This window comes from Colossoma macropomum, unplaced genomic scaffold, assembly GCF_904425465.1.
Source record: "Colossoma macropomum unplaced genomic scaffold, Colossoma_macropomum, whole genome shotgun sequence".
Classification (NCBI taxonomy): domain Eukaryota; kingdom Metazoa; phylum Chordata; class Actinopteri; order Characiformes; family Serrasalmidae; genus Colossoma; species Colossoma macropomum.
Window position 1 is genome coordinate 224174 of NW_023495312.1, and position 12604 is coordinate 236777.

Below are 12604 nucleotides of genomic sequence, written 5' to 3' on the forward strand. Positions count from 1 at the left end.
CGATTTAAGACATTTAATCAGACAGGTTAGAACTTTTGAAAGGTACTGTATATAAGCTGAACCTCTGGTGTATACCTCAGGTGGATGATACTTGAAGACTTGCGTGACGCCTGCAAAAAGTCCGACCTCCATGAACGAGGGAGCACAGTCTTTTGTTCCAGCTATAACCAAACAATAAGTCTGATTTAGCTAATCAATACTGATAGTGCTTAGTGACCAACAGAATCAGACGTCTGATTGGTCCTTCTGGAACAAAATCTGGTACTACTCGCTTATGGCTAAAGGTGCCTAAAGGTGTTCTTTGGAGTGATGCAATAGAACATAGGTCTTTGAATTCAGCTTCCAGTCCCAGATTCTTTTAATCATTGGTATGGTATGGCACAGTCAATAGCAGGCCAATCATCAGTTCAATTAATTACCAGTGACTACCAAATCCAGGGCTGGAAGCTGGATTACTATATCAGCAAGCTTATCCACAATGGGACAGTGTGACCGCTGGCTTTCAATCCAATCAAGCACCAACACACCTGATTCCTCTCAAATTAAATCAGCTGGCCTCACTCTTCATACAGTCGATTAGATATATGAGCTGTGTTCCAGCTTGGTTGAAAAGAAAACCTACGGTTACATTGGCTCTTTGTGGGTAAGACTGGTGACCCCTGTTTTACGGCATATTTTCAAAAAACACTTTTGGCACCTATTATTTAAATAGTGTAACGCCCTCTAGGGGTGAAGGGTAGCCTGTACGTGTCAATATGTAATAATACATTCAACCAAAAGCCCTAGAAGAGGAAGTCAAATGCCCTTAAAAGCATGTCCAGCAAAAAAGGGAGGGTTCAGGGGTGTGTTCAGGCAGTTAGGCAGCAAGTGCGTAACACTGAACAAACTCAAGAGAGCCGGTTTTGGGGAGGCGACGAGGGCGGCGGCAAGCTGTGTGTGTACGGCGAACAAACTCCAGGAAGGGGAGGGATAAAAAAGGAGGGAAGGAGTCAAGGAAGGGGGGAAGGGCAAGCGAGATCGGCGATATTCTAGGTGGGGCTCTTGAGCGAAGTCCACATCTGCCAAGCCTAGAGACACTGGACAGACTGACACCCAAGCACTCTTCACCACAGCAACAGCTCCATCCAAACACTTCTTCCATTAAGCACAGTGGTTCCCAATCCTTGTCCTGGAGAACCCCTGCCCTGCACATCTTAGTAGAGCAGTCGCTAAATCTAGTTCTAGAGAGGTACTTTTCTGCGGGGTCCAGTTCCAACCATAATACACGACACCCGCTCAAGCTAATGAATGTTTTCAAATGTCCCCGACTGACTGGTTGAGTTACATTAGTGTTGGGTGAGAAATGGGTCAGCTGTGTGTTGGAACCAAGAGTTTCAAAGCTGGAGGAAAAAAGTGAAAATGTCTACCTAAAGCCCCAGGTAGACAGGGTGTTCAAGGGGCTTTGATGTGCAGACTGCATCTGCACAAGAGCAGGTTTGGTGACCACTATTTTAGTGTTTTCCCTGCTTTTTGACAGTGTTCCCCAACCCAGTCCTTGTGGACCTCCAAAAGGTCGATATCATTGCCTTGTCCAAGCTCTCAACACATTTGACCCAAGAACTAAATATCCAGTTTGGGACCCATATCCATAAGGTTCGTCTGTGCCTGTCGATACAAAAGATCTGATCCTCAATCAGCACTCATACTCTGATAGGCTTTATAAATATGGCCCTGGGGCAAAGCAACAAATCTGGAGGTCTCCAAAGACCAGGTTGGGAAACACTTCTCTTACACAGTGGCTCTCAACTACAGTCCTAGGAACTCACTCTTCTGCACAGAACTATTCCCTGCAATGATGTGATACAGCTCATAAAGGGTCTGACAATTAGCTGATTAACTGGTTCAGAGAATACTTGAAACCTTGCACAACAGTGGGCCCCCAGGACTGGGGGTTAAGAATCCTTCCTAACAACAACACACTCATTTCAACATAAGAGAGGCTCGTTAATGAGCTTATTAGTTGGATCAGATGATTTTGAGCATTGAAAACACCAAAATGTGCAGGGAAGGGAGGGATTCCAAGACAAGGGTTGGGAATTACTGCTTTTTAACACTTCTCACACTCTGGTACCATTGGTTAACTTGCTTATTCCTTCATCCTGGCCCCTCCACACTCACCCTTCACTCACAGCAGCACAAACATCAGCCCAACAGCAGCAGCAGCAGCAGCATCAAACCATCAGCCCCTGCTGTCACTCAAGCTGACGGCACAGCAAAACTGGTCAGTTGTTGTGTTTTTTCGGCAGCAACTTATTGTGGCCACAGAGGAGCCCAGTTGGCTGTGGCAATGTTGACGGTGGAGTGGAGACTAGAGGGGAGGTGGGGTGGTGGGAGAGAAGGGCAGGTGTTCGGTAAAGGCGCAGGCGCTATTGGGTGGACGACAGGAAGAAGGGGGGGCGGGGGGCGAGGCACTGTGCTTTTACCTGGATGGAGAGAGACAGAACTTCCTGTGCATTGCGGGACGCTAAATGTCCTCCCCCCACCAACACCGCATGGTGTCCACCATTCTGTTCCTTTGGGGGACCTAGTTCAGTCGGGACAAGGGAGTCAGAAAGCTTTGCTTTTGGGTTTTGAAATAGGAAAAAAATGTAACATGCACAATAAAAGAGATGTCACAGAAACCAAAGAGAGCTGAATTATCCATGCTCCTCACGCAACTGTTGCCAGGTCAGACAAGCTTTACAGAATATTTGCAAGTTTCCTATCCAACCTAATGAGAAACTCTAGCACAGCTCTTTTTGTAACACCTAAACCTAAAGCGTGTTTTTATTTTCAAATGATGTTTATCATTGTTTGTATCACTATTTCTATGAGTGAGAGGTTATACTGTCTGTGACTTTATGCAGGTTGGTAAATTTGACAGTCATTTCCATCATGCCATATTTCACTTTAGGCTGAACAGCATTTTTTACCACATTCTACAAAACATTCTTGTCCAGCCTTGCAACAAGCATGATGAAATCAAATTAGTGGGTGGAGCATGGACAATTCAAAACTATTGTTAAGCCCCACCAGGGCTGCCAAAAAGACCCTGTGAGGCACAGCATTTAAGAGTGCTGGTGTTTTCCTGGTACGCACAAAGCTTCACCACATCCCAAAACCAGTGCTGTTCACATCTTCACAAAAAAACGAAGTAAATATCTGCCAGTATAGCCAACTCAACACTCATACTGTAGAGGTTTTAATGGGCGGCGCTGGGTAGTTATTTAGTGAAGGGTTTGCAGCATTGGGTAGCGCAGCTCCTTTGGAGCCAGTTGAGTGAATTTTTGGTAAAGCTAAGGGGACAGAGGGAGGGTCACCCCCAACTTACCCCATCCACAGAAACACAGAGGGACATGGGGGCAGTCTCTAGTCCTTTCACTTCCTCTCAGGGCTCCAATTCATTTGAGTCTGGGCGTTTCACAGAAGAAAAACAATCATGAAACATCATCAAAATAAAAAGTGTAAAAATAAATAAATAAAAATAAAATAAATGTTCTCCCTTTACTTTCATAATGATTGAAGACATTCTTTATTTTATGGTTGAATACATTTTTTTCTAAAGGTCATGCATAGACTCTTTTCCTACGAAAACATCTGAAGCAAAAACAGTGCTACCGCGACACAAACTACACAAATGAAGACATTTCTTACAGTCAGTTCCATTAAACATGGCCTCTTCACTGTGTAGGTATGTGTAAGGTACTGAACCACTGATGAGGAGTAGATGATGACACACAGTCAAAGGCAGATGCAAAGAAAGATGGAGTGAGAGAGAGAAAGAGAAAGAGAGAGATAGATGGAGGGGGATAGTCCAGAGAGCCTGAGCAGCGAATGAAAAAGAAGACTGAAAGAAACTGATAGCGATCTCCCAATTCTTTTAATCCCATGCCACAGCACCACATAGCATACAGCACTTTTCCTGCGCACCGTCTTCTATCCAGTTTCACATTTAAGACTACAATCGAGAAATAGCAAACCATGATACATTTCATTTACTAAGGCATAAGAATCATAAGCCACTGGCAAACACGATTTTGGCTGATCTTAAGAAAAGAAAATTTGGCTATAAACATAATCTGTAAAAAGCTACAAGATGGAAAGCTACGTTTTCCTCATTCATGGCTGTAAACAAAATTTATGGAGAGTATTTAACAGTATTCTGTTAAAAAATGATATTTGAGTCCCTTTTACTATAGTTATAAAAACATGATAGGCATCATCAATAAGACACTTGCAAAAATCATCCACTATGCAAAATGGCAGTTCTGTTAGTCAGTGAAGACCAAGCCCCGTTACACAAAGAGGCAGGCCAGAGGACCAATCCCAGCTAATGGCAACTAGCTACAACATTTTTAATTTAAAAAAAAAAAAAAAGTGTTTAAATTGTTTAGTTCCCATTTATCACTGTGGTGATATCTGTAGCTACATTAAAGTAGATAAAAGTAGGAGGGGAGAGAATTCACAGTGTCTTTCAGCTTTCAGGATGGGTGACGTGGGATGGGAGGGTGATAAAGATCCTCACTGACCATTTATTTTTTCTCTTCAATTGGGATGTAACGGGGGGAGGTGTGTGTATGCACCGTGGTAGAAAAATCAAGGCATTTTCCCTAAATACATTTGTGTGTGTGTTTCTGTGTGAATGTCTGTCATTGCAACCAATGGGCCTAACATGAAAAACACATATGCTGCCAAAGTCCCAAAGACAAAAGACAAACACAAACAAACACACACACATAAACATGTAAAAACAGCATCCAACCCTGGTCCTACACTTCACACACCTCCAGAGTAAACATTACATTCAATTTATCAAAGTGTTATCAACCTCTAATCGATAATATGCATGTATACACACACACACACACATATATATATACGTAAACTGGTTAATAGTTCACATAACTATTCCAAGCAAATCTTAAAAATCTCAAGTACAGTATTCATTCATAGGCTACTAACGTATATAAAAAAAGCATTAAAAAAAATAGAACACATGGCTAATGTCTAGCCTACACCTTAAAACTGTCTACAGGTTTAAGGTTTTAGAGACTTTAAACAGAGCGACTACGTGTGTATATTTTATCGTGTATGAATGAAAGCGTGCAGTTTTCTCCCTTTCGCTACCCTGGATCGCTACACTGGGTGTGTGTGTGAACAGAACCAAGGTCAGATATTCCAGTCTTTATAAAATAAAATAAAATGATCAAAGGCGCCCACCCTCTTAGAACCTGCACATAAATGCACATTTACATACATACACCTCTATCTCCCCCATAAACACAAACCACTCACACAGAGACAGACAGACACACACACACCCACACCTACATACACACACACACACACACACACACACACACACACACACACACACACACACACAGTGTCACAGACATGGCGCGAGGTGGGGGCACAGCGGGGGAAGTAAGAGCAGACTATCGGAAGGGCGTTTCAGGGGGGTGCAGGGCGAGTTCGGAGCGGCGGAGGAGGGGCTCCTTGCGCGACGGCGGAATCGGCGGAGGCTCATACACGCGGGGCGTCGCCACGGCGATGGCGGCAGCGGCAGGCACGGGGGCGGCGGGCAGCACTGGCCTGAGGGCGTCCAGCGCGGCCACCGAAGAGGCGGGAACACCGGGGAGGGCAGAAATGGCAGGTACCGCGGCGATGGGGTTAGGGGCCGGGTAAGGGACTGCTGGGTACTGAGGGTACTGAGCAAGCTGCTGGTACTGCTGGTAGTACTCTGCATAGTATCTGAAAGAGGAAGTAATAAGGACACATAGAGACAAACACGGACACAAACCCCCCACAATAAATAAATCAGTACCGAAAAAAACAGTTAGCGTCACTTTGCTTGGTTACATGCAAGACATACACTGTTACATACACAGTCCATCAAAGGTTTTTGGGGACACCCAGCTTTTATAAAAAGATTTTTTGTCAGTTTACAATAGGGCTTTAGTCAAAAACACCTTTGATGTGTCTACTAGTCAAGACAGAGTCTAAAGGAGGCTGAGACCAAGCCAAAAGTCCAAAAGACTATGAGACTGAGTCAAGACCCAAAGAAAAAAAAAATCCACTTCAAGACCAAGCCTTAACTAGTCTTTACCTTCTTCCAGTCCAGATTTCTTGGACTTTTCAAATTTGTTGAGTCATTTAACAATGAATTATACCTCTGCAGTTTCACTTTAGCCAATGGCAATTCAAAATCAAAAAATAAACACAAAAGATTTGTTTTGAGCTGCTTGAGTACGAGTCAGTGTGCGTTGGTAACTGGTAAGGGAAAGAAAATACAAATAAAGTAAAAAGTAAAAATAAATATTTACATAAAGCAGTTGGTTGACTAAAATACATTTAAATAAATGTCTTGATAATGGACTCTAGTACTACAGCACCAGTTCACAATAAGAGTATCAATAGAAGTTATAAATAACTTTTATTATGAAAAAGAAGAAACTACAAAAAAAAAATAATAATTAAAAAAAAAAAACTATATGCCTCAAAATCTCTCCTTTATCAGTAATTTAAGTATCTTAAGTTACTGAAAATCATCTTTTAAAAAATTGCTTATCTGTATTAAAGATACTCGGAAAAGATAGATGTCCCCAAACTTTTTACAAGAACAACGATGTGATCAGAAATATACAATCTAATTGACCCACCTGGCGACAGAATCCTCCTCCTGGCTCGCAGCTTCTTCCCGGCCTGCAGGAGTAGGCAGTAGCGCCCTGCGCTTAGCCCTTTGGTACATGAAGGGCTTCATAACTGGGTCAGGCAGTAGGGGTGCAGATCTTCTGAGAGGGCTCCTGTCCCTCTCTCCAGACTTTGCGCTAGCCTGCTGCTGCTCTGCTAGCACTTGTTGCCCCTGCGCGAAGTAATGTGCCCTTGCTGCTTCAAAAATGGCTGCTGGGTCAGCTGCTCCCAGGGCACTGTAGGCCGGGCTGGCCGTGTAGATGGCCGGAGCTACTGTGTAGGCTGGGTTAACAGCGGCGGCTGCAGCTGCAGGAACCTCCATGCTTGGCGCCGCAGCTAAGAACACAGGGTTAGCGACTGCAGGCGTGTAAACCTGCGGCCCATAGGCGGCACTTGCGGCTGCAGCAGCTGCTACTGCTCCATTTGCCACTTGGCCATAGAGGGCAGGGTTAACAGAGCCGTAAACTTGTGCAGCCGCACTGGCACCGGTGTTGAGTGCTTGATTAGCCACCGTGCCCCCGTAAAGCTGGTTAGCGACCGTTCCGTAAACTTGGCTAGCTAGCGCTCCGTAGACCGCAGGGGCCACTGCAGTTCCACCTTCTGCCCTCGCTCCAGCAGCAGTCAGTCCAGTCAGAGCAGCGTAGGTGGGGTCAAAGGTGGAGGTATTGTAGACTGAGTTGTGAACACTCTGTTGTACCTGTAATGGAAGTCCAGCGGCGGCGGCAGCAGCAGCGGCTAAAACAGCTGCTTGACTCTGATACTGCTCCAGGGCAGGTTTCCCACTCGGGCACTCTCCAGCATAATGACCCTGCTTTCCACAGCTCACGCAAGGGATCTTTCCAGTGGGGGTTTGCTTGCTGGGCTGAACCTTAGAAAGCTCCACAGAGAGTGGACGTCCCTTGAAGGAAGTGCCATGCAAAGCTTCGATGGCCTGCAGTGCGTCTTCCTTGTTCTCCATGTGCACAAAGGCATAGCCTGTAAAAGATTAGTGCCAAGTTGTCATTAAGCAAACATCAGTCACCAAGGTTGTCAAGGTGTGAAATACAGGGGGTCCTATGGGGTCTGGGAGCCCCTAACTGACCTCTTGAATGTCTCAAAATCAAAAGTCTAAGGGGTTCCTGTAAATAGATTTATGACATTATGCGATCCATTAGGGAAAAACAGACACTCAAATACAAATTCAGGGAAAGAACATTGTTCAGCTGCTTCACCCACGAATCTGTGAGCTTCTGTCTTTGGTGTTCTTAACTAACTAGAGATGTAGCACTGGTCTGCCTCAGGGTGGCGCTGTAGCAAATTGGTTCAGCCAGTTAGTACCTCATAGCTTAGCAATTGTAACTATTCCCAAGAAACTTCTGAAAAAGTTTACAATATGTTGTAGCAAGTTTGTAACCTGACAACCTGCCCAATTTCCCCAGACATGTGTGGAATATCACATTACCAAACTAGAAAAGACCATTTCCAAAAGAAGAATCGTTGAACCTTCTGTTGCCATTGTTGCTAGCATCAGTGTGACTATGGTGATTGAGTTAGCAGCCAGCCAACGCTGGAGTAGACAGCAAACATGGGACCTCCTTAATACCAGGAGGTATTTCGTACACTGGATATAGCAAATTGGCTTCTACAGAATTCCTCATCTTTTGTAGCTCTATGACATGCCAGCAGCAGCAGAAGTGACATATTCTTCAATGCCTTCTTTAACTAGTTTAAACCTGACTTAGCAGCTGGCAGCTAGCCTAAACACACAATTTAAATAAACCAAATTACTGCAAAAAAGAGATGTAAAATGGACATGTCCACCAATCCTCATGACATGACAGTGGATGGCAAGACTCTAAAATCTGACAATATCTGTTTGATAATGAAAGCTCAGATAAAATTTATTAATCATTTAATGAAACCAGCAAGAATAAACAAGGAAATAATGAGTAACACTGCGTTTTCTGAACAGATGCAGTCCATCTGTGACATTATTCTCATTCTGACCACATTTCCTAGAGAAATTCCACAACCTGTGTGGATCCTACTCAGGCACAAAATTCCCTGAGGGCAGAAAATGCAGAAAGTGCCTGATTTCTGCACTGGTTGTAGGGTATCCCTCTTGTTTTGACCAAATGGACAGGCTACCAACTACTATCAACAGTCTATTAAAATGCAAGCAATTTATAAATATGCAAGCATACAGAGGAGGGGTGCAAAACTGTCCAAATGTCTTCAAAATTTGATTCTATAATAGGTCTATTAGGGAAATGTGTTTTCATGTGTGAATTGCGGGTGAAGGGACAACATCTTTAAGATAAAGCACTAGATTTGGTCGTATGCAAATGACTGAATATCTGTGGTTAAATTACATGGTTTGTAGATTTTCTAAGTAAAAATAAGTTAACATATCTTCTACAGGGAACAAACTTAAATATGCCATCTTGCAACAAAATTTAGTGCATAACTTACATTTTTTTCCCCAAAACTGAAATTTAGCAGTTGTGCAATGAAATGTGTGTTTGTGTTCTCTGTAAAATACGTTGTGCAATTGCTTTCACTTAGAAACTCAACATAAAATCTCATTTGCCCATGACAGCCTAAATTTGCTTATGGCTAAATGCTTCACTTTGACTTCCAAGCCCACTGGCATGTTTGATAATACTGCATGGCCTTTAGTCCAAAAACACACAGTGCAGTGTCATAAATCGAAGGATTTGCTCGTGAGGTCTGCCATTTAAGGTCAGAGACTCTTAAGACGAGAGAGAGAGAGCGAGAGAGAGAGAGAGCGAGAGAGAGAGAGATTTTTTTAAATTAAAGGGTGCCCAATCCTGGTCCTGAAGAGTTCACAACCAACACACCTGGCTCTAATACTTAAACGCCCCTAAAGGCCTTTATTAGTTACTTTCGGGTTGGAGATAAACTCTGCAGGGTAGTAAATCTCCAGGATCCATAATTGGGCAGCCCTGCTTTTGGGCATTTTATTTTAACGTGTTGGCAACGTCTCGACAAAAATATTGCCTATGCCTTCTTTCAAAAACTTTTCTTACCTTTAACCTTGTCACATTCCAAGACTTTCCCAAAGGTCTGAAAGAGTTCCTTGAGGTCTTCTGTGGTGCACATGCCACTCAAATTACCCACAAACACTTTAGTGGAGTGAAGTGGGCGTCCCCGGGACTCCTCCACTACCAGGTTTCGACCTTTAAATTCGCGGCCATTGAGCTCGCGTATTGCCCGCTCAGCAGCACCCTCTCCCTGCAAGTGAACGAAGGCGAACTGCCTGAGGACGCTGCAACTCACCACCTGGCCATAGGCCTCAAAGATTGCAGAAAGTTCTTCTTGCGTGGTGTCCAGGGCCAGGTTCCCCACAAAGAGCTTCACTGTATGGCCCTTCTCCATCACGCTGGAAAGAGAGGCAGAGGGTCTTGATTAAAGCGAGAACAGTTAACCCCTTAATTTGTAGGTTTAGTATTCAGTTATCAGTCTACAAACTTGTTATTTCAGGAACTACTGTGAACTGTCCAGTAGCTAAGGACTCTCTCACACCTTGTTTGGTACAGACTAACCAAACTTTTTCTTTGGTTTGTTTTAACAGGTGTGAGTACTCCACCTGTACTCAGACCTGCACCACTGGTCTCAGTACACTTTCATGTGAACCCTGGTCCATTCTGCTGCTGGTGGAAATGCAATTTTTACAATAATCCTCAGCAAAAGGGGGAATTCAACACCAGATCATGCTCTTCTCTTCTTCTAAAATCAGGTCAGCACTGTACTGTCCACATAATCTGTCTAATCTAAATCTTTACAGCTCATATCTGTGTTTTTGATGCAGCTAAAGATTAAGCATCTGTATTTTTATGCAACATACAGGTTGGATTATAATGCCTTTTATCAAAAGTTTTTTAGTGGGAAAGATGTGTATTTATACTAAGAAGGGACAGTAAAAGTTGACACAAAAATAGGTTGTTTTCTGGCACTAATGGAGGCAAATGTCTATATAACAGAGTATCCCCACCAAGTTCCTGACCAATCAAAGGTCACCCACATATATTATCACAACAAAAACCCAAACTTTGATGCAGACTTCAGCAAACCAACCAGGTGAGACCACAGTTGTATAGTTATAAGAGTGAGACAATGAAAAGTAGACCCACATCCAGGCCTTTGGGAGGGTTTCCCCAGACACTGGTTAAAACTAGTCTTAGACTAAGTTGCAGCGCCAATGGTGAATCATCACTGAAAATTCGTATTAGTCTAGGCTTAGCTTTAATCTGTGTGTGGGAAACCAGTCCTCAGGGTTTACAGGGGTTAAGGCAAAGAAAGGGAGAATGAAGGAGAGCAGGAGAAAGGGCAGCAGACTGAGACAGTTGTCATATCTTATCAGCTAAAGCAGAGGAAGCCACAAAGTCCATTCTGTTGTGCTGAAACAGGGCTTTCCCAGTACTAACAGGCTGATTTCACTATCTGAAATGCCTGTGGGTGTGTTAATGCAGCACTAATAAAAATGCCCTGCCTGTTCTGTTGCTTTCTGAATTGTACTTTAATTTAAGAAAGCCACAGGTGATACTCATATCAGTGTTTTTATTTTTCAAATCCGTGCTCTGAATATCAAACAAAACTGATGGTAAATCAATATCCGATACTCTTCGTGGTATATTAGTTTTAGCCTAAATAAGATTTCTGGGTCGACCTAATGACCTGTTTATGAACAATTAAAGACTTTTTAACCACAACATAACAGCACTATGGGACAAACGGCTTCTTTTGGACATTTTCCGAGCACAAATCCCCCCACAAAGAAACTGAAGCTGGTCTACTGACGCAGTGGCGCACAGTGTAAACACACTTCGCCACTTCCTCAATGCCTCACGAAAATGGTTCAAAACTCGTCAGAGCTGACCAGCGGTCGCCTTCCTCGACACCAGAGAGTGGAAAAGCTGTGGTTTATACTTGCCATAACACATTAATGTCTGAAAAATGCTTACCAGTCGTTCCCTTTATAGCCAGCTGGCGTCAACAACACACGCCTGGAACGACTAGCATAGCACGAATGGTCAAAGCAACAAGAGGGTTATCTGTGAACGCCGAAAACAATTCTGACACCACACGGGCTGAAAACACACTCCCTCATTACACAGAAGGTGATAATAACTCGACAGGGCATCACTACGAAGATATTAACTGTGTTTTCGTGTCTCGTGTTCGCCGTTTGTCACCAATCCCCTGTAAGGGGAGGATTTTTCGGGTGCCCTCTCCCCCAAACCTCTGCCTTCGCCTCTCTATCTCTCTATTGCCCGTCGCGCTATGAATTCGGCAGCGAACTGTCGCCATGGATACAACAAAACCCGTTCACATCTCATTTGAAACGGCCAGACAGTCGATTAAAAAGCAGATTCGGTAAATCTTTGAATTATAAACACACAGAGAAGCAAAAATCAGAAATCTTCCATCTTACCTAAGCGGTGCAGGGTTTCAAAATGGTCGGTCCACTTCCGTTCTTCAGTAAAGACGGGCATTCTTTCCCAATGAGAGCGAGAGAGAGAGAGAGAGAGAGAGAGAGAGAGAGAGAGAGAGAGAGAGAGAGAGAGAGAGAGAGATGACTAGTCTTGTAATCGCTTTGTCAGTACTTCATGTTAATCAGCCGCCGTGCTAGTAAAACCCTCTCAACTAAATAAACAGTGAAGTGCGACAATGATAGAGGAAAAAAGACAAAGAAAGAAAGAGTGTAAGGGAATATGACTGTCATCTTGTGATTACTCAGCCATATTGGCAGTCGTGCCAACTGAACCGAGAGAGAAAGAAAGAAGAAAGAGTAAGAGAACATGACTGTCACCTTCTAACTGCTCTGGCAATTATACAGTAATGCTGAACTGAACTGAGAGAGTAACAGAAAAAAAACAAAAAAGAAAGAAAG

General features: G+C 43.6%; 1 protein-coding gene across 2 annotated transcripts; it reads right to left on the reverse strand.

Moving 5' to 3' along the window:
• Positions 1 to 5211: 5211 nt before the first annotated feature.
• On the reverse strand, positions 5212 to 12243 carry rbm14b (RNA binding motif protein 14b). Of its 2 annotated transcripts, none has more exons than XM_036562094.1 (4): positions 12146 to 12243; positions 9741 to 10093; positions 6681 to 7686; positions 5212 to 5772 (listed from the first exon to the last, which is right to left on the reverse strand). In XM_036562094.1, the coding sequence occupies exons 2-4, from the start codon at positions 10087 to 10089 to the stop codon at positions 5457 to 5459; spliced, it is 1671 nt and encodes a 556-aa protein (XP_036417987.1). In that variant the 5' UTR covers positions 10090 to 10093; positions 12146 to 12243; the 3' UTR covers positions 5212 to 5456. The 2 variants fall into 2 exon arrangements, with proteins under 2 accessions (XP_036417987.1, XP_036417988.1); XM_036562095.1 differs by lacking the exon at positions 12146 to 12243 and adding an exon at positions 11676 to 12136.
• Between the last annotated feature and the right edge of the window lie 361 nt (positions 12244 to 12604).

Excerpts from the sequence above, each read along its gene's own strand:
- rbm14b (XM_036562094.1), bottom strand. The coding sequence starts at position 10,089 with ATGGAGAAGGGCCATACAGTGAAGCTCTTTGTGGGGAACCTGGCCCTG. Across the intron at positions 7,687-9,740 it reads GGAATGTGACAAGGTTAAAG|GCTATGCCTTTGTGCACATG; the intron begins GTAAGAAAAGTT and ends AATCTTTTACAG. Across the intron at positions 5,773-6,680 it reads GAGGAGGATTCTGTCGCCAG|ATACTATGCAGAGTACTACC; the intron begins GTGGGTCAATTA and ends TTCCTCTTTCAG.